The 20,508-nt window shown below is 41.4% G+C and overlaps 3 protein-coding genes across 4 annotated transcripts; 2 read left to right on the forward strand and 1 right to left on the reverse strand.

Annotated features, from left to right (window-relative positions):
• Positions 1-2,024: 2,024 nt before the first annotated feature.
• vangl2 (VANGL planar cell polarity protein 2) lies at positions 2,025-10,659 on the forward strand. Of its 2 annotated transcripts, none has more exons than XM_031851036.1 (8): positions 2,025-2,090; positions 5,025-5,269; positions 5,416-5,539; positions 5,636-6,243; positions 7,242-7,378; positions 7,506-7,641; positions 7,763-8,009; positions 8,519-10,659. In XM_031851036.1, the coding sequence occupies exons 1-8, from the start codon at positions 2,073-2,075 to the stop codon at positions 8,774-8,776; spliced, it is 1,773 nt and encodes a 590-aa protein (XP_031706896.1). In that variant the 5' UTR covers positions 2,025-2,072; the 3' UTR covers positions 8,777-10,659. The 2 variants fall into 2 exon arrangements, with proteins under 2 accessions (XP_031706896.1, XP_031706897.1); XM_031851037.1 differs by lacking the exon at positions 2,025-2,090 and adding an exon at positions 2,255-2,372 and having other exon boundaries at positions 8,519-10,658.
• Positions 10,660-10,944: 285 nt separating this feature from the next.
• Positions 10,945-15,700, forward strand: LOC116385515 (uncharacterized). The gene is made up of 5 exons (XM_031851039.1): positions 10,945-11,053; positions 13,017-13,226; positions 13,318-13,428; positions 13,646-13,915; positions 14,018-15,700. The coding sequence occupies exons 1-5, from the start codon at positions 11,017-11,019 to the stop codon at positions 14,167-14,169; spliced, it is 780 nt and encodes a 259-aa protein (XP_031706899.1). The 5' UTR covers positions 10,945-11,016; the 3' UTR covers positions 14,170-15,700.
• LOC116385514 (SLAM family member 5) lies at positions 14,597-19,613 on the reverse strand. Its single transcript, XM_031851038.1, has 7 exons — positions 19,519-19,613; positions 17,425-17,727; positions 16,914-17,192; positions 16,028-16,135; positions 15,885-15,934; positions 15,700-15,774; positions 14,597-15,523 (listed from the first exon to the last, which is right to left on the reverse strand). The coding sequence occupies exons 1-7, from the start codon at positions 19,586-19,588 to the stop codon at positions 15,467-15,469; spliced, it is 942 nt and encodes a 313-aa protein (XP_031706898.1). The 5' UTR covers positions 19,589-19,613; the 3' UTR covers positions 14,597-15,466.
• Positions 19,614-20,508: the final 895 nt, after the last annotated feature.

The following is a 20,508-nucleotide window of genomic DNA, read 5'->3' on the forward strand; positions in this document are numbered from 1 at the left end:
ACCACGCTGTGGCCGCTCAGTCATCGCACGCATAACATATGTGTCGTGCACAAAGCGATGCCAGATGGTCTGAGCTGGTTGGAGCCAAGTCTCTCCTCTTCTTTCCTCCCCACCTCTAACTACAGCATTTTTTCATCTCAAATTTTCTACCTCTACACCTCAGTTTCTTTGTATCTTCCATGATTTCTTCTTTTCAGACATTTACCTTGTACATTGACATCAGCGTTTTGGCCTCAACGGGCTGTAAAAACAAAAAGAAAGAAGCTATAACTGATTCCTTTAAAAAAAAAAACAACAAATGTTGCACAAACAAACTTCCCTGCACGGTGCAAACTACTGTATGCGTACACACGTCTTTAACTATCATCTCATTGTCTTTATATTTTGTCTTTTTAAAAAAAATTAAAAAAAACATTTGTCACTCGTGTAATATAGAGAGATCAGACCCACTTGTTTTATATATGTTCATTTTTTTTTTCTTTCTGTAAAGCCTTAGTCCTCGTATTTGATTTTATTTTTGTAGATATGATTAAAAACAAAAAAAAAAAAGGATGTATAAATTATTTTCTTCTCCCTTGTTTGTAAAATCGGTGAGATTGTTTAGCTGCACAGAAGGAAAAGAGAGCTCGTGTCTCAGATTCGTGTGTTTTGTGAGATTAAAAAAAGAAACTGGCTAAAGAAAATGAAATGTGGATCCTGAGTCTTTGATCTTTGAGTTACATTGTCAATTGTTTTCTACCACTTCAACTTCTACCATCTTTCTAAATCAACCAATTTGAGAGGATTTCTCCAGAAACTAATGCCAGAAAACGCTTTTATTTCCTGTGATAGTGAGAACAGAGCCGCCTACTCATTGCTATAGTTGTATTTGTGGTTAAAGGTGGAAAAAAAAAATCCTCTGGATTTGTTATTTTAAATAGTCTAAGAAAAGAAAACAATGGATTTAATCTAGTTCATGCTCTGTGAAGCCTAAATGTGTCAATTCATATTTGCTAAGAATATGACCGGAAATTAATTATTCTTGGTGTAAAAATAAAAGAACGTTTGCAAAAGGTCTAAGCGGTATAATAGAGGTGTACATATTAGTATGATACTTACTTTTTAAATACAAGCAGATACATAACTTACATTTGTCCGAACTCAGCTAGAGGCAATAAATGGTTTTCTGTTCATTATGTGGTCAAATTAGACATTAAGTGAAACAATTATTTTTATTTACAATATAAACACCACCTCATTTTTCTAGGTCATATTGAACAGATTTCTTTAATCAAATGTACGTGATTGTCTTCATATATTTGTAGTTTGTACATTTAATTATATGAGGTATTTACATGATGACAACTTCTACTAATTAATGTAGACCATGTTAATCTAAACATCCGAACACAACTTGGTACATTCCCTTTTTCATTTCTTTCTTTCATTGTTGTACATTTTTGTGGCGATCGTTATTGCTGCTTTATTCAAGAGTAATTATTTTTAATATAATATATGATATAAAAGCAGAGTATTGGAGAGCAGAATCCCTTCAACCTTAAAACACCATTTTCACTTTGAGATGAGGAGAAAATGTTTATTAATAATTTATAAAGATGCCGCAACGTTCAGACGTTGCTGTTGCTCTTCGGGTCTGTTTTTACATTAATTATTAATGTATTTAACCACTCAATGTAATATTTAAGAGCAGTTCTTTAGAGGATACAATGTGCAATTCAAATATGTGGCAATGCTTTGACCGTGTTATTGCATTATTTATCTATAACAGTTATAGATAAATAATGCAATAACACCGTCATAATTGTAGAATGGCAATACGTTAACATTGTTATAGTATGACAATGTTAACGTATTGTCATTCTACAACACAGGGTTGCACAACGGAATCCTACTGAGGCATGTGTCTGTGAGTCGGGTTTGTTACATTGTAACGTGTTGGTATTATTTTGAAAATCCCGTCCCGGAAGCTGTGGGTGTACTCTATGTAATTTGACGGTGTGTGGCTCTCAACCGGGGCCGCCTGGGCGTCCACACAGAGCCGCTCAGCGCAGCGGGGCTCCGGCACACAACAGATGCGGAGCCGGGATGAGGTGCGTGTCGCTGCCTTTTCTTTCTCTGTGTGTGTGTGCGCGGCTTCGATTTAAGATGCGATTCAACAGCCGAGAAAGCAACCGCAAACAAATCGCGTTCACCTGAAAAAAAAGGGGAAACCAGTTGCACCGTTGAGCGTGGAGACTGCGGGCGGATGAGAGTCGGGAGAAAGTGAACGCGGAGCTTTTTGGAGGCACTTTTCGTTGCTCGGCTCTGCTGCTCGTCTCTTTGTGCTGCGGGTTTGCAGCTTCCCCCCCCCCCCCCCTCCTTTGGATAGAAAGGTAAGACATTCCTGCATGCATTATGGGTAAAAATGGGCTGTTCGTGTATAAGCACGAGCACACCGGCTGATTGCTGCTTTAATGTAAAAAAAAAACCTACAAAAACATTCAATCCCCATTTATTTTTTCTCCACAAATACTTTCTTGATTCCAGTAGCTGTGCGCGGTCTGTCAGGACTGATGAGTTGGCAGATAACAGTATCGATCACAGATTCACTGAAGCTGATTTTCACCACCAGTGTGAACGCGATCACCGGGTTTCCACGCTCACTTGGAGCTCACTTATTCATTGTTCTTATCCGCGCACTGTAACCGGTTTTGTTTTTTTGCGCTTTTACGCACTGTGTGCCAAATTGAACCCTGGTAGGTTTCCTTCCCTGTGGCCACATCAATGTTTGCTGTGCGGTCTGTTGCTCATCACTTCATCCTGGGTGTGTTCCGCTTTGTCTCAAATCACGGACTCGCTGTGTGTTTCCACTGGTGTTTGAATCGACTGCCCCGTGATGGTCGCCGGTTATTCGTGCGCGCTTGCAACGTGAAGGCCTCGAAGCCTGGGCTCTGGGTTGCTTCAAGGAGTCCGTGTCGAGGCTACAGCCACGCCTCGCCGGCCCACTGCCGCCCTGAGGCCTGGAGGGCCCCTCGGAGCCACAGGGGCTGCAACCTGAGGCTGCACGCATGCAACAAGATGTTCCACCCAAAACATGAGAGGGAAAGGGAAACATTTCACTTGGCAACAAAGTCAATACGCTTGCACTCAGTTTACATGTAATAATGCAAGTTTAGTGACTTATTTAAAAAAATACTTGATAAACCTCAGAAAAACCTATTGCACAATATTTCATGACAAGCATCTTCTAGCCAGTGGTTGACATTTTTTACAGTGTTGTAACATTTTTCTGTCCTGGCCAGTTTGTTTCCACACTGCACGTGGGGCCTCTAGCATCCCAGATGATGCTCAACGTGGAAACCAGTGCAGATCAATCAGTGGTGGATTGATTACAGTGGATGAGGCTCATCGGAGAGATCGATGGGATTGACTGTCTCAAAACCGGGTGGGAGAGAGAGAGACGGATTTGTTCATGTTCATGACACCATAGTATTGTTTAAAATCTGTGAGGATCTCTGATGTTGTGCAGTCTGGCATGTCGGGTTAAAGCTCTGACTTTACTCTCATGTTCTGTGCTGTCTGGCCCAAGATTTGACCGACATACACTTAGAGATTTGTAAGTTCCTGCTCATGAATAAGGCTTGTTAAGTCTGCACAAGCTGCAGCAAAGATCATTTTTCATGCCACAAGAGAATGTGATTTCCATTTTTACCCAGAAAGCGAGCGGAGTGCTCTGCCTGACGTGATGATGAGACAATATTATAATTTTTTTAAATGCAGAGAGAGATGTTTTCCCTGTACAGCGTCTCTAAAAGGTGTTTTTAATGTTTTATTGTCTCTAGGGCCGTTCCGGGACATTAACATTGTTGTGCGTTCGTGTGTAAAGCTTTGGCTTCATGCTTGGACTCATTTTCATGCCGGAAAACAACTCTTGACCCCAGGTGTTTCTTACAGGCTCCATATTTAGCTGCGTTCATCTCTCCCTCTGCGAATATGGATGCATCAGTCTTTAAATGTTTCATGCAAACGTTTCAGAAAACGCTGTAGATGTTGTCACCGGGATCGAGAAACTCTGTGAATTGTTGAAGCTCCTTTTGCACTGAAATGCAGTTTTCAGAGCGGCCTCACATTATGAGTGTCCCAGCTGAGAGGTCCGCGTGTGAATCACGTGAAAGCCATCACCGAACACTGTAGCGTCTGATGTGGCAGACGGACACGGGAGGTCATGGCACAAATTGAGAGCGTGAGATTTGTTATTGGACTAAGAGTCTGTTTGTTCTGCGTCCAATTGCAAAACGTCAAGTTAAAATGGAGGACAGGAACTGATTCGGAGTCAGACTCCTGGTAAATGATTAGTGTCTGTTCCTGTCTTCTGAGGTGTGTATTTGAGGGAGAATGAGAGAGGGGGGGTTGCAGAGTTGTTCTGGTTTCTGTGGCAACTCCCCCCTCCCCTGTCTTTTCTCACCCCTAGCCTCCCATTCATCCCCATTGTAGTAGTTAAGCTCTGTTGCCCTGAGAGACCACGGGGGACAGTTGGGGAATGTGGCGTCCGGGCGAGGATGTATCACGCAAAAAATAAAAAAAAGATGAACCAGCACCAGCGGGTTTGTCTAAATGAGACGCTGTGACCGTTCTGCCTCTGCTCCTCCTGCATGCGGGGCCCACCGGAGACTCGTAGCCGAGAATATAAGTTTGCGTAATTGCCCTTTATTGGCTGAGAACACACTCGGGGAGGGGGGGGGGGGGCAAATAACTTGAGTTCGCTCATAAAAAAAATAAAAAAAGCTCCCTTAATCCGGAAGAATGGGCCCGGTTATATCCTGTGTGACTGAAAACACACCTCAGAGTGCCAACATCTTAACAAGGTCTCTCTTCTTGTTGCTGCTTCTTGGTGTGTTTCCCCTCTGAGGCTCTTGTATTCCTGTCTGTTATGACAAACTCTCTCACTCTCTCTCTCTCTTTCTGCCTCTCTCTCTTTCTCTTTCTACCTCCCTTCTGTACAAACTCACTATTTCTCTCATTTCTCTTCTCTCCCCCCCCCCCAGGCCTCCAAGATAGATTCCCTCAGGAGTAAAGTGGACTTGCTGCGCCTCCCTCTGGCCCTCTCCACCAAGTCCATCAGCAATCGTAAGAGCCAGCTGGGCGTGGTCTGGGAGAAAGGCGGCGGCGGCTCGTGGGCAGGAGGGGCCCGGAAACCCCGCCCACCGCCGGCCTCTGACATGGACAACGAGTCGATGTACTCGGGCTACTCCTACAAGTCGTCCCACTCGCGAAGCTCCCGCAAACACAGGTAAGAAGCCCGCAGGTTCTCAGAAGTCTAACTGAATTTGGCACTTTTATTAAAAGACATCGATTAAACATAACCTGCCAGGAAAGGCGGTTTAAAAATAGTTTATCCATCAATACTAAACCATCTGACTTCTTCTCCTCCTCCAGGGATAAGAGGGACAGGCATCGCGGGAAGAGCCGCGACAGCAGCATCCGGGGAGACAAGTCTGTGACCATCCAGGCTCCTGGAGAGCCGCTGCTGGACGCCGAGTCCACCAGAGGAGACGACCGGGTCAGAGTTTGATTTAAATCGTTCCTCTTAAGCCACGTTGTGCCGCGTTTCTCCCAACGCTCATCTCCTCTCTGCTCTCTCCCTCTCTCTCTCCAGGATGACAACTGGGGCGAGACCACCACGGTGGTCACGGGCACCTCCGTGGACAGCGTCTCCAACGAGGACCTGACACGGATGTCCAAGGACCTCGAGGATTCTTCGCCGCTGGAGTGCCGCCGTTACCTCAGCCCAGCGTTGGGCGCCGTCCTGGGCCTCTTCGCCCTGGTCACCCCTCTGGCCTTCTTGGCGCTCCCGCAGCTCCTTTGGCGGGATACGCTGGAGCCTTGCGGCACGCCGTGTGAGGGTCTCTACATTTCTCTGGCCTTCAAGCTCCTGATCCTCCTCATCTCCACCTGGGCGCTGTTCCTGCGCTCGCCCAGAGCCACCCTGCCGCGCTTCTTCATCTTCCGCTGCCTGCTGCTGGCGTTGGTCTTCCTCTTCGTGGCGTCCTATTGGCTCTTCTACGGGGTGCGGGTGCTGGAGCCCAGAGAGACGGACTACAGGGGGATTGTGGGATACGCGGCGTCTCTGGTGGACGCGCTGCTGTTCATTCAGTACCTGGCGCTGGTGCTGCTGGAGGTCAGACACCTGCAGCCGGCTTTCTGCCTGAAGGTTGTGAGGACCACAGATGGAGCTAGTCGCTTCTACAACGTGGGGCATCTCAGGTTAGTGTGTGGGGAACACATCTGTAATCACATCTGCATTCTTATTTATGAAATATTTCTATTTTTTTTTCTATTTTAAATGTGCTCTTATTATGGGGTTTTTAAATTAGTTAATTAGTTTTTTACTAAACATTTCATTCATTTAAAACAAAAAAAACCATAGCCATCATCAAGAAGGTTTATCCGTGCAGCCAAACAAAGTACACGTTTCAAAGGTTTACGTCATGTCTACGCAGGAAGCATTTCAGCTGCATTTTTCAGTCATCCGTGCTCGACGGTGCTTCTACTTGAATCCTATCCAGCTGTCTAGACCGGCCACATGATGGAGCTACATGCATAAACGCGTCCTCAATACTCTGCCTGAACGCATCCCTGTGTAAACACAGATGGAGGACAGAAGCTGCTGCTCGTGCTCTGCCAACATGCTGCTCGTGTTACCGCCTGTGTGGGCGCGGTGTTGGATGACGCCATATTGTTAACATTAGGGGAGTCCCGACACGGCAGCTGCAACTTTTGACCCACACTCAGCAACCCTATTTAGGTGACACATGGTTACAAATGCCTTCCCAGCAAAATGTTACTCTTTTTGCCTCATCTATAGACGGCGCTACAGCAAAATAAATAGACAGTAAATGGACATTGTCAATTAAAAAATGTCTTTTTCTTCTCACAAGCGGATCAGTTCCTGCATGCTATAGCTACTATATGGCTTTTAAAGTCAACCTCCAACTGGAGATGGTCGTTTTGTGCTTCATCATGCCGCTCCTGCCCTCCGTCATCGCTCTGTCAGAGCTGTTTTTAGTCTGGTGGGCCTAACATTCCCTCGGTGCGGCAGTGGGGGTGACTGTTTCCGCCTCTGGTTCACCACTTCCCTTTTATCTGCATGTTAACATGTTCCAACTGTCTGCTTGGTCAAAGGTGATGTACACTGATAACAGCACTTTGTTTTCAAATGAAAATGCCAGTTAAAGGGAAGTTCTCTCCTCCCCCCCTCCTAGTATTCAGCGGGCAGCCGTTTGGGTTCTGGACCAGTACTACAGTGACTTCCCGGTCTATAACCCCGCCCTGCTCAACCTGCCCAAGTCCATCCTCTCCAAGAAGATGTCTGCCTTCAAGGTCTACAACCTGGGGGAAGGTGAGATGACACATTGGTAGTATGTTGCCTGTACTAGCAATGAGATAATGATACAGGGGAGTCTGCAGTATGAGATATATTGAATTGTTTATTGTATGGAGCTTTATTTTTTGATGTCTGTCGACAGAGAACAGCACCAATAACTCTACGGGACAGTCCAGGACTATGATCGCAGCCGCTGCTCGGAGAAGAGACAACTCCCACAACGAGTACTACTACGAGGAGGCAGAGGTGGAGCGGAGGGTCCGCAAACGCAAGGCCAGGTGAGGACAGAAATGCATACAACACGTTATTTGTGGTCATTGTTGATATGAAGACTATCTATAAAAGCGGCTTTATATTTTAAGTTAGCGTCTCGCTCACTCTCCCGTTTCTCCTCCCTAGACTGGTGGTGGCGGTAGAAGAAGCCTTCACCCACATCAAGCGACACCAGGACGAAGACGCGACCACGTCCTCCCCCAAACACCCGCGGGAGGTGATGGACCCCAGGGAGGCGGCCCAAGCCATCTTTGCCCCCATGGCGAGGGCCATGCAGAAGTACCTCCGCGCCACCAGGCAGCAGTCCTACCACAGCATGGAGAGCATCATCAACCACCTGCAGTTCTGCGTCACGCACAACATGAGCCCAAAGGCAACGACGCTAGTTTAAAATTTTATTTTTATTTATTTTACAGTATTTCTGTGTTGAATTTATTGTATTTTTCATTTTATTTATATTTTTGATAATTTTTTTTGCATTTATTTTATTCGATCTTATCACTTTTTTTGTCTAATTTATAGTCTCGGCATTTTTTGTATTTTAATTTATCAGTTTCTTCAACAAAAACTGGTTAGTTGTCTGCATATTATGAAGCTTTTTTTTGCATTTAACCCCATTTTTTCCTTCACTTTCTGAGTTGACCCAGTTTACTTTACACTCTTGAACATTTTCTTAAAAGTAAACGTAAACATAAATCTTGACAGCGTGGAAATTTGAAATTGATTTGAAAAAAGGATTTTTTTTATTTGCAGCTCTAAAAGTTATGTTTTACTTTTTATTATATATATTATTATATCTCTCCGCTCCATGAAACAGATACTGACGGTGCATTAGTGCAACTATTTATAAACTGAAGTGCATTTGTGATGTTTCCTTCTCAGGCTTTCCTCGAGCGTTACCTCAGCCCCGGTCCCACTCTGCAGTACCTGGACAACACCAGGGGGCGCCAGTGGACACTAGTGAGCGAGGAGCCCGTGACTGCTGCTCTGCGCCAAGGCCAAGTCTTCTCCTTGAGACGCCTCGACTTCTCCCTGGTCGTCACAGTGGCGCCCCTCCCCTTCTTGCGCCTGGGCGAGGAGTTCATTGACCCCAAGAGGCACAAGTTTGTCATGAAGCTCCAGTCAGAGACGTCTGTGTAGCAGAATGGGGACTCAGAGATACTATTCTTAGTGCTTTCAGGGTATCTTTTTTTTTATACCTTTTTGATTTCTATTGGTTGATAAGCGCAACACCCAAATGACATGGCTAAAATCGTTACAGAAAAGTCAAGGCAACAGTGATATCTGACCTTGTATGTTTGTTCCTCAAACGAACATAACATTAGACACTTGCCTGCACTGCCGGCTGCTTCCTGTTTTTAGGATACTTCGTATTGGTTCCGCTTTGTAGTATTCAAACACACATTTAGTGAAATACATTTTTTTTTTGACAAAGATTTAAACCTGAAATGACCGCTTGAGTCTATAAAATTGGATTTTAGCCACATTTGTAATTCATGCGTATGACATTTATTCAAGAGCATGGTGGTAAATAGAACAAACAGTCTTCTGTGCGTCTGCTGACCTTTGTGAACGCACAGTCCGACTTCAGAGCCTTTCGCTTTAGCTCAGAGCTTAATCCTACTTCTCCCTTTTTTACGAATTTGGCGTTTACAGGCAACAAATGTGTAGAGTCGGGAACTGACTTGTCGGTCTCCTGGTCCTTTCTCCCAGTTTGAACATTGACTGGATACGCTGACTGAATCAAACGGAGCTGAAACTGCATTTTGAACTGCTTTCTGCATAGTTTCCACTGAAAGTATTAAGTAAGAAACACTGGATGGACTTGATGGACCGAGCATTTCATAATTGTTTTGTAATATTTCTTGCTCAGGTTTCGTTGAATCACCTACAGATTATGCACTCCTGCACTGAGGAAGAATAGAGCTTTCTAAGCACAGTCTAGGACCAGTTTATGACCAGTCACACTGATGGCAGATGCTGTCACCTCTACCTATGAAGTTTGAATATTGGATTACAGCCAAGTATCGCCAATGTGCTCTTTGTTTTTTTTTAGGCAGCTTAATGTTAATTATCGTCTTTGATATTTTGCATAGTGTGTGAATTTGTGTGTGTGGTTGAGCGTGGCTGCATCATTAACCAGACAAAGTGGCCAACTGTCTCATGGCCTGTGACCCAAAAGCCCCAGGTTCCCCTCCATGTACGTGACTTGATTAATTCAAATGTTTAGCAATTGAAATGGCTAAAGTGCGATATAATCCAAGAGTGGCCCTTCATTGCCTAACCCTCGTGGCCCCGTCTTGTGTCAAATTGTAATACTTTAATAAAAAGTACTTCACCGATTTAGCCTTGCACTCCGATAATATTGTCTGACTCACGATGGACAGTGAAAACCTGATGCAGCACAACCAGAGATTTGCCTTTTTTTTTTTTTTATTCCACATATTCTTCTTCCTGGTGGTGCCTACATTACCCACAACGCAACTCAACTGCCACATCTCGATATATATCGCATCCTCACTTTTTTACACGACTGTACATGGCCACTTTTTCATCAATTAATACAAGCTGTTAGATAAAGCTGGACTCTTTATTTAGAAGGTGCAGAATCAAAATCAAAAGGTCAGGCAAAGTACTTGCCAATTAATTGTCTGTTGATTCATAGACTAATTTCTCACAGTAGTTTGTGCCCTATACTGTATATTAGGGGTCAACAGGGGCCCCCCAGCAGGTTAATCCGGCCATGGGTTGATGCGTGTGCACATTAGTGTGTCTTTTGTTCTTTTTATACTACACATAGAGATTGTCGTGCTGCTCACAAAGCAGTTCTCGTGTACTTTTTGGTGCCGTTTTCTAAGGTTTTGTGTTATCTGTTTTTCGACGGATCACTTTGTTGTACTCGATATAAGCTCCTAACATTTGTTCTTGAACGTTGTCTTTGAAAGCAAGATTGTTATTTACTGTTGTGCTGTGTTTTTTTTTTTGTAAAATGTTTTTAATAAATGATCTCACCCAAAGTTATTTGTCTCATGTTAGTCACAAGTTATCTTTAATTTTTTCTTTTCAGGAAGTGATGTAAAAGTATTCAGTTTCAGTATTTCCACTGGTCAATGTGGAATTTACCCAAAAAGTACCATTACGATGTTTTTGTCCTTTTTCAGGCTGATACATTTGATATCAAGAGTGTAAAATGTATTTTTAAATCTATGTGTAGAATTTATCACCCAATCCAAAATATTGAGTCACTCCTGGAAGATAACGCATGTTTTTTATGTGTTGAAATGTTATCTCAGTGCAGCACGTGGTTTTTCTGAAAAAAAAGGAAGAGGTTGCGTCCAGGGTCTTTACACTCTCTGTCTGTGCGTTGCCACTCGGCAACAATGAAACTTCAAATCCTCCTCATTCTGTTCCTCCACGGTAGGTCCTGTTTTCATTTTATGAAAATATCATTAAGCACCAGCGGCTTTATGGCATTTACAAAAAAGATATATCAATATTCTAAATGACAACTGACAACCGAATAGGTCACGTCTTTGGGCATGAACAATACAGGAAGTGTGTAAATTATGGAACTCGCAAAGTGTATTTCTCATCTTCAAAATTAACTTGCACATGCTGAAAGTTTTGAGTATATACTATTTTATGTATACTGTATTTACGTCTACTCCTGAAAAATGTCCAAATGATACAGTTTGTACTCGGTTTGGCTCTAAAAATGGCAAAGTTGGTCTGAGTGTTGGTCCACCCTGAGATAACTATTACTTGGATTACCATGACATTTTAAACAGACATTGCTGAAAATATTTGAATCATCTGCGGTCTATTTAAGTTTAATATACGACCAGAGTGCTTCTCTCTTAAACGGCGCAACCTTGTACATCTGGCCAGGACTAATAACTAGAAAGCTACATGTTGCATGGTAACTAGTGGCACCTTGTGAGTGTCAGGGGAATTACGTTCTGTCACTAATGATAGTGCTGTTAGCTAAAGTTAGACATTTCAGTCCACAACTCGACAATTTCATGTGAAAGTGAAATGGAAAAGACATTTGGTTTTGTGTCCCTGAATCTTGTCCTGGCTCCCTAAATTGGCAATCTGTCATCAGAACATTGAGAACCTCTGGTATCTATATCATACAAAAATAAACTCTCATAGTATGTCACACAAAGAGTTATTTCAAAAGTCAAAGTGTAGTGTACCATGAAATCGTCAGAACTCAGAAGTTTAGTGTGCTATAAAAAATGTGAACAAAATTATAATATAGGATGTAAATGAAAAAGTGAAAATGTTGTATTATAGTACACCATAGGCTTTAATAAAACTAGTCATTCAATAGTATGTCAAAAAAAGTCATAGTATGTATGACTTTTTTTTGACGTAGTATACTTTGTTCGAGATGCTATACTATGAACATTTTTCGATATATTATACTGTGACTTTTTTATGACTTTCTTCGACATATTATAGCATGTCGGAAAAAAATACAGAGGTTTTAGTATAGAATGTCGAAAAAAGTCAGTGTATGTAAACAAACTTCATAAAAGTCATGTTGAAAAAAGTGATAAAAAATAGTATAGTATAGTATGTGGAAAAAAGTCACAATAAAGTCATAAAGCCATAGTGTAGTATGCCGAAAACTATGACTTTTCTAAGATTTTGTGACGTGAAAAAAATGTATTCATAGTCAAAGAGTAGAATGTCAAAAAATGTAATTAAAGAGTCATTCAACTTCATAGTATGTTATGTTGAAAACACTCTTAGTATAGTATGTCCAAGTATAGTAAGTGATATTGTAGCATGTTGAAAAGTAATCATTAAAAGTCATAGAATAGTACGTCGCAAAAAGTCGTCATTCGTCATAATATATATGTCGAAAATAATCATAAATCAATCAAACTATCGGAAATAACTTGCCGCGCAACTGCCATGGCTGTGAAAGAGGTCATTTGGCCTGCGGATGAGAAGGCACCAAAACACTCTCTGGCACACTTATTGCTAGTGAGCCATTGGTTGAGGTTGCATACCCTCGCTCTAGCGCCACCATGATGTTGACATTTTTGTTTTTTATTTAAAAAAATCTCAATTGTATTGATTGCCATGAAATTTAGTACAGTCATATCCTCTAACCTTTCATCTAGCACCAGTCATAATTTCCTTTTATCCAATACTTAACACTGTAAAACTAATTACATTCCCATCAGCCTCAGCTGTACTTTGTGTTCAGTGCTTATTAGCAAATGTAAGCCAGCCAACACCCTACATTAAGGGTTAACATAGTAAACAGAAGGTTTGTGCTAGTTGTCTTTGCCATATTGCTTTAAAACATCATTAAAGATCTTTTTTATTGTAAATCTGAATCTTCTCTAAATTGTTTTTACAGTGGCACCAGTTAAATCTCTCAGGGAGGTCTTTGGGTACCTCGGGGATAACGTCACCTTGCCCTCAGGAGCCGACCCGTCATGGAAGCTCTCCTCAATGGAGTGGTCAATATTCCCAAACAACACTTGGATCGCCACCTATCGTAGCGAGATTAAGAACATCGATCGATTCGCTCAGTACAAAGGGAGACTCAGTCTCAACATCACTACAGGTAAGAGACAAATAGCTCCTGTCACTAAACAGGAACGCTTACTGTATTTCTCTCTTGGCCAGTCTCCTCAATGTGTCTTTTAATTCATTAGGTGACCTGATGATTTATAATTTGACCTCAAAGGATGCCATGGAATACACTGTAGACCTCATCAATACTAAAGGACAGTCCAGCGGAAACAAGGCTAAGGTCACAGTGAGACGTAAGTGCGACTAGCTTTCAAGACTGACACACATTTCTAGGTTTTGTGAGGCTTTTACACATGTTGATGGGTAAAAATAAATATTGTCATCTTGTGGTTTCACAGTTAGGTAGGTTGGCTCTGTCTTACTTTGACTTTTAAAACACCAACAATGAAATAAATGGGATTGACATCATCCTCTCGTCTAATCAACGATTCCAATTGAAACCCTCTGCAGAACGCCTCCAGAAACCGACCATTCTGACCTTTGCACATGAAACCGGAGACTGTCACAGGTTGCTGAAATGTTACTCAACGGATACAGGTGTACAATTGTCCTGGCAGGGAATACCTCCGAGCGGGACCGCCTACAACTCGACTAATCCTGACGACAACTCCGTAGTTCTTTTCGCATTATTCAACACCACCCAGAAGCAAGTTGAATTAACCTGCACCTCCTGCAGGAACACGGAGAAGGCCTCAAGTGTTATCACTTTAAAGTGTGACGGTAAGGTCACAACGGGACTTAAATGAGGAAAATGTTGTTCTGAGAAACCCATTCTAGATGTGTTTCCTTAATTATGTCGTTGCCTCTCCCATGTTGTTTCAGGTAAGAAGCCTGAGCATCAACCCCCGCCGCGTCCTCGGCCAGATCTTTGGTTCAGGGAAAGATATGGTATCGCTTATTTGGTCGGAGGCATCCTGGGAAGTATTCTGATAGTAGCTATAGTTTGCTTTTTCAGCGGTGAGAGGAAGAAATGAATGAAATAAATGAATGTATTTAGGTTCATGGAAACAGTGAAAACAATGTACAGTGGACAATGGACAGTTTAAAAAAACACAGATGCACTGAAAGATGTTCAATGATGGTGGCTACACTTTATTGTACTGCTGTTAAGGATATGGAGTATTTTTCCTCTGGTTCTCGTGACTTGTTTTTTTTGTTATCCGGTCAAATGGGAACTTTTTATTTTTGTAAAAACACTTTTTAACTTTGGAAATTGGGAGGTGCTGCAGTCCTGGTTCATTGTTAATTTCAATGTTTCTGCATAAGTATACAAGCACCTTTGTACACACCTTTCAAAAAAGCAGTGTTATGTATATGTTACTGTTATGTCATCTATTTTGTTTGTATTGTAATTGCTTTTATTGTTTCTGTTTTTACCATGAAAAGTGCCTTTGAGTACCTTGTAAAGCGCTATACAAATCAAATGTATTATTATTATTATTATACTATTACTTTTTGTACTCAGTGCACTTTTGAGACTTTGTTTAATCTCAATCTCTTTGTTGTTGCTACTGTCCATGTTACCATTGTGACTGAAGTATTGTAAATACATTGATGTGGAAGAGTAACTTTTTTTACTGTTACGCTCGTTAAAGTAGGTGCGTGAATTTATATCAATATACCAAATGTTTTTTTTACAAAATAGTACAGTTGGGTGTGATAAAAGTTATTTATGTTAGCTTTCATATGTGGCAAAACATGTCAAAAATCTGCTGTTGTATGTATTTAAAAAATGTGTTTATCTATTGTATGTTGTCTACTGTTTGCAAACCAAATTGCCCCTCAGGGAGATTAAAGTCTATCCAATCCAACAATTCTGATAAATGCTTATTCATGTGTGGCATCGCTGTCTCATTTCAAATAACAGCCCAAAACGCTTCGATTTAACAACATGCTTGCAAAAAGAGACTTAATGACAGTAAATGTAATTTAATATGACCACCTTTGCACAAGCTGAAACAAATACATTTTTACAAATAAAAATATAATCTCTGTATTTACACAATTTACAACACTGTTAATACAATTTGAGCTCTTTGGCTCTCAAAATATAATAGACGTTTTATGTTTGTCTTATATCAGGAAAAGGTGCCAAAGATAGAAAATGTACAAAAGTGTGACACTGTGTTGCACGCTTCCTTCGCGATATTAACCATACATATTTTATACATATTTTATGAACCACGAATATCGATCTACTTCTGTTTCTAACTCAAAGGACATGTAAACTGTACATTGTGCTGTGACCCTCTAGGGAATCTCTTGGTAGGGCTACACAGAGGCCTTACTCATGCGACTCAACTGGATCTTGTCGTACACAGTCTGGGGCTAGATGTGTGACAAAAGGAGGGGAAAAAGACAAAAAAACAAATATTGTTTATGTATATCTGTATTTATAATCAATACAAGTGAAGCAAAAGTACACTGTAGCCACATGCCGTATGTCGTAAACTTAAATTCAGTCTCATCTGCAAGAACCTCCAGGGTAAAGGTGTTGTTCTTACCCCAGGTGTGACTGTGTCGACTCTGTTCTCAATGGTTTCATACAGTGTGCATGGCTTCATGGTCAATGAAGTCCCCTGGAAGTTTAAATGAACATGCATCACAAGCAGAGTGGGTAAAACATGTATTTCATCCTCAAAACCCAAAGCATCGAATATCTATTTAAAACTGATTTGTGCATACTTACAGCCTCAAGCGCAACCTCAGCATACACTGTCGGGACATTTGTGTCACTTCCTGTTGGTGGATTTTAATGAAGCAATAAAGCAAAATAAAAAACGGTGATGTGCCAATCAGGAATTTGAAAAAAGCTGACATGACGTTTCTTACCTCCTTTACTTTGTTTGCAGTGACAAACATATACAGCTACTCCAACTATAACGACAATCATCAGACAACCTCCTCCCGCTGCACCCAGGAGAATGGGGAAGTTTGGGCCTGCAAAATAATGGTGTTATCAGTTATTGGGATCACATTTGTGCACGTTTCTTTTGGTGACAATGTCCTGTATGGCCGTTATATAACAACATTCGAATGACAGATATTCTAGCATGATATCTGACTTGAAATAAAAGCAGGAAACGTATTTAAAATAATTAAAAATAGAAAACTGGGTCACATTCAAAATTTTCAGTTTCTCATTTGTTGTTGACAATGTATAAGAATATCGAGTACAGCGTTTTGTTTAATGCCTCCTCAGCGTCCAGGCTCTACTTGTCATAACTCTTCAATGTATTATCGCAGCTTTAGATATCCAAAAAGAACATTTAAATACCTTTAATTTTGGTGGAGTAAATGCATCATTATGTTAAATTATGACTAGTCAGGACAACATTGGTGTAGTTGTACTCTCTTACATTATAGTAAATTTGAGTTTCGACTATAGTTTGGAAACATCTGGAAGTAACATTTGACACTTTCAGTTTAAGCTTCACACAACTTAAAGGGAAAAGTAACTTCAATCGCCCGACACAGAGTATAATCAGACGATTGCATTGTCTTTCTCACTAGTCAGATAGTTATTGCAGATGACTCTGGCAGGTCACATTGTAATGTGACTCTTCTAAATGCATGTGCGAAAATATTAAATATCAGAACAGATATACATCAAATATAGCCGTACCTGCTGTGCCTCTTTATCCTCTGTATCATATGATTCATAAAAACATTATGAAACTAGTGTACTACTAAACTATAATCACTTATCTGCACATACCTGTTTTCGATGGGTCAGACGTACTGTTGCTGCACATCACTGCTTTGATTGTCGACTTCTCGCTGACAAAATTGGAAATTGTGCAGGTGAATCCGGTGTCTCCGTCCTGAGGTGTGATGCTGTACCGCAGCCTGGAGCCACTCATGGTTTGGTTCCTCACGGCCCAGCTGTAGGTGACACTGCTGTCAGTGGCTCCGCTGCACTCCAGCAAAACTGTGCAGGATTCGTTGACTGCGTTCCAGGTGGAGTTGGAAGTCACAGTGGCTGCAGTTATGGGCTCTAGTGAGGGACACATCATTTTTAGAGGTGGAATTGTGCATCCCATTATATCAGACATAATTAACTAATAACTATGGTGGTCAAGAGAGCCCGCAAACGCAGCTAAACACAGAAAACCTCTTCATGTGTTGAGTGCTTTCTGGTTCCACTGTTGTTCTATATGAATCAATCCATCAACCAACTAAGATATTAATAATAGATTATCATTTATATACAATTATGAGGTCCTTACCATGAACATGCAGAGTGATGGTGACTGTAGTCCTTTGTGCGTCTTTCACCGCTGAGATAAAACTGAAATTACCAGAATCTTGGACAGTCAGTCGTCTCACTGTTAAATAAAAGCTTGTGGGGTTTAGTTCCAATCTGCCCTTGAATTTTCCAGAAAAATTAACATTTTTGTCTTCTATTATTATAAACCCTCCATGTTTCCACTGTGCCAAGGTGACTCCTTCTGCTGGTAAGCATGACGGCAACTCCACGGTGTCTCCAACCTTTTTATTGATGTTTTGTTCACAACTGGAAGTCTCCACATCTGAAACACATAAACAAAGAATGCACTGTCACTGTCAAATTTAGTTCCCAACATTAGGAGAGGCTGTCTTCAATGTTCATAGAGCGAGAGCAAAAAGGTCCAAATCACCTGAAATAGATGATAAAGCAGGGTATGTTTTAGGGCGTGGCTACCGTGTGATTGACAGGTTTGGTCTGGGAGTGGTCCGTGTTTTCGTCTTACAATTTGAACCCTTTCACAGTGTTTTCAGTTCATGAAAGTTATTTGTTACATGTTGGTCGCTTTAAAAATGTCTTATTCAGTGTTCGGTTGCACTTCTGGTTGCAAAAAAACAAGATGGCGACGGCCAAAATGCCAAAGTCGAGGTTTCAAAACGACAGTCCACAAACCAATGGTTGACCTCTTCACTTCTTATTTACAGTCTATGGATGTGATACACCTCCAGCAAACAAAATGTCTTCGCTCAGCTTTTCTTTGTTTCCTGTCAAGAGTCAGTGGTTTCCTCGTAACAGTGACCTCATCAAATAGTTTTAGTTACCTGACAGTTGTATCAGGGGGTAGGAAAGGAAAATACTCGCATGAGTCATATTTTGAATTCTCATTTGGTTTGTGGAGCTGCACCCACACACTTTTGTCATTTTCATTTAGAAAAAGTACTTTTCTTTCCAGATTTCCTACGAAAAATAAAATTTGGAAATATATATTAGTCTTAGTAAAGCCATTGTTGTCATAATCAATCGTTTGTATAAGCAGCTGACACTTGTGTCAATCTAATAATTTACCACAACACTAGTCTTCAGAGCTATCCAAGTTACGTGGAAGTAACGCCATTTCCAAAGAAGACGCAGTGCAGCCACAGTGACAAAGGTCTCACGCTGCCTTTATTCTGTGCTGCTCATCACTTTTGGTCAACGCTGCTGGTGACGGAGGGTTCTCAGAAAATGGACACTTCACATGTGTCTGCTGTCATGATGTGTAAGAATCTGACAACAAGCCCACACGCATTTCCAATGCAACATCCACTACAATGTGCTTGCTAGTAACTAAATACTGACACAATATTGAAATGACGGCCTGTATCTATGAGCTGTAAAGACACAGCAACCAGGCCATTTTAACACTTACACTCCCCTACTTGCAAATAGTCTGAGAAAGGTCCACACCTCCTTGTTCCTGTAAGCAATGATTTTATGTATGACCTGTTCTTTATGAGAATAAACTACATTAGTAGAACTGGTCCTCAAAGAGGAAGTAACACCAACAGACAGGATGACCCATCCCAGAGTTACGTAAAGGTTTTAAAGTTTTTAGCCAAGTAGAAGAAGCAGGAAATTTGCTGACAGTGTGCCAAAGAAAAGGGAAGCACATGTTTGCAAACTCAAAACCACAAGATGCAATGAAATCAGATCATAAACAAACAACTCGGGAGCTCCAATTTATGATAAATGTTGAGCAACATGCACATATTATGACTTTTTTATTGTATAGGACAGAAGTAAATGTTTGTCAGTCATCTTTAAACACACACAATTGGCGCCTTGAGTTCATTTCTTGAATTTGGACGTCACAGTTCTTAAATATGTCACTGGCTTTGAAGCCACAGCTGCATTTCTCACTGGAGCCATTTAAACGTCTTGCAGCTGCTAACACACACACACACAGACAGACTGTACCGATATGACATGCAAACATCCAGCAAATTCCTCAATCTTGACCAACCTGCTCCATTCAAAGCACATGACAGAGTGAATCAAGCAAATAAAAGAATAGTGCAGTAAAAATCCATAAAGTTAAGATCAGAGGCGTACATACCGTGGAGGCAAACCCAGAGAAGGAGCACAGAAATGTATGTAAAGAAGCAGCTCAGGCAACCACCAACCATCTCTGTGGGGAGAGATACAATGTCTGTTTCCTCTTCTAGTCTGTCAAACTGTGCTGTGACAAGTCACTCCTAAAGAAAAAAAAAAAAAGAATAGAGAGGGTGGAGAGCGGGGGAGATCTCTGTTGACGAAGAAGCAGAAAAAGCGGTCTGTCCTGATACACTGCGAGATTAAAAATAGGCACATGAGTGAGAACATAACTGGAGAGTGTTAAAAATGAGGATTTAATAACAGCGTTTTTGTCCGATTTTTTAGTAAATCATAGCCAGTTGTTGTGCATTCGATTTGTTTCTGTTAGGTGACAAAGAGTAAAGACAAACAACACATCTACAGACTACTGCAAGCAGCCGTATCTGTGCGAAAGTTATGAAAGGTAAATGTCCATTTCTGAAAACCACTGAGCAGGATGAAGCTAGCCACATCCTGTCATCAGATATTCCTAGATGAGGGGTTGCAAAAGTGAAAACACAAATTTGAGCATGTTCAGTGGACTTTTAAAATACACAACTGGAACTAGGATTCGGTCCATTACTGAGAATCCTGTCGGTGGAGGAGGGGAACTTTTTGGGCCCTGAGAAGCAAATACTTAAAAATACTGTATTTATCTTTTTTTCTTTATGCATTCTGGTACGAGCTATTTTCGTCCACACAATATGAAAATAAAGAAAAACAGCATTTTTCTCTGCACATTATGCGTCAGTGTGTCCATCTGTGCTTGCATGATAAGGTCCACAATTGCATGCAAATTGGTTTATTCACAAATAATAATAGAGAGTGAGAGAAAAAGGATTTTCTCGCCTTAAATGACACTGACAGCCAGAGCCACAACATGCATAGGGGATTCTGTTGCAGGGCAGAGGTGTTATCGCTCCCAATATTAGCCTTGGTGACGTGTGTGCAAAGCGTTCAGGCAATAGAGTTG

The sequence above is a fragment of the Anarrhichthys ocellatus genome, unplaced genomic scaffold, assembly GCF_004355925.1.
Source record: "Anarrhichthys ocellatus isolate YVR2014 unplaced genomic scaffold, GSC_Weel_1.0 scaffold11, whole genome shotgun sequence".
Classification (NCBI taxonomy): domain Eukaryota; kingdom Metazoa; phylum Chordata; class Actinopteri; order Perciformes; family Anarhichadidae; genus Anarrhichthys; species Anarrhichthys ocellatus.

Excerpts from the sequence above, each read along its gene's own strand:
- vangl2 (XM_031851036.1), top strand. Across the intron at positions 5,270-5,415 it reads CGAAGCTCCCGCAAACACAG|GGATAAGAGGGACAGGCATC; the intron begins GTAAGAAGCCCG and ends CTCCTCCTCCAG. Across the intron at positions 6,244-7,241 it reads TACAACGTGGGGCATCTCAG|TATTCAGCGGGCAGCCGTTT; the intron begins GTTAGTGTGTGG and ends CCCCCCTCCTAG.
- LOC116385515 (XM_031851039.1), top strand. The coding sequence starts at position 11,017 with ATGAAACTTCAAATCCTCCTCATTCTGTTCCTCCACG. Across the intron at positions 11,054-13,016 it reads CCTCATTCTGTTCCTCCACG|TGGCACCAGTTAAATCTCTC; the intron begins GTAGGTCCTGTT and ends TTGTTTTTACAG. Across the intron at positions 13,916-14,017 it reads TATCACTTTAAAGTGTGACG|GTAAGAAGCCTGAGCATCAA; the intron begins GTAAGGTCACAA and ends ATGTTGTTTCAG.
- LOC116385514 (XM_031851038.1), bottom strand. The coding sequence starts at position 19,588 with ATGGTTGGTGGTTGCCTGAGCTGCTTCTTTACATACATTTCTGTGCTC. Across the intron at positions 15,935-16,027 it reads CTGCAAACAAAGTAAAGGAG|GAAGTGACACAAATGTCCCG; the intron begins GTAAGAAACGTC and ends ATCCACCAACAG. Across the intron at positions 15,524-15,699 it reads TCGACACAGTCACACCTGGG|CCCCAGACTGTGTACGACAA; the intron begins GTAAGAACAACA and ends TCACACATCTAG.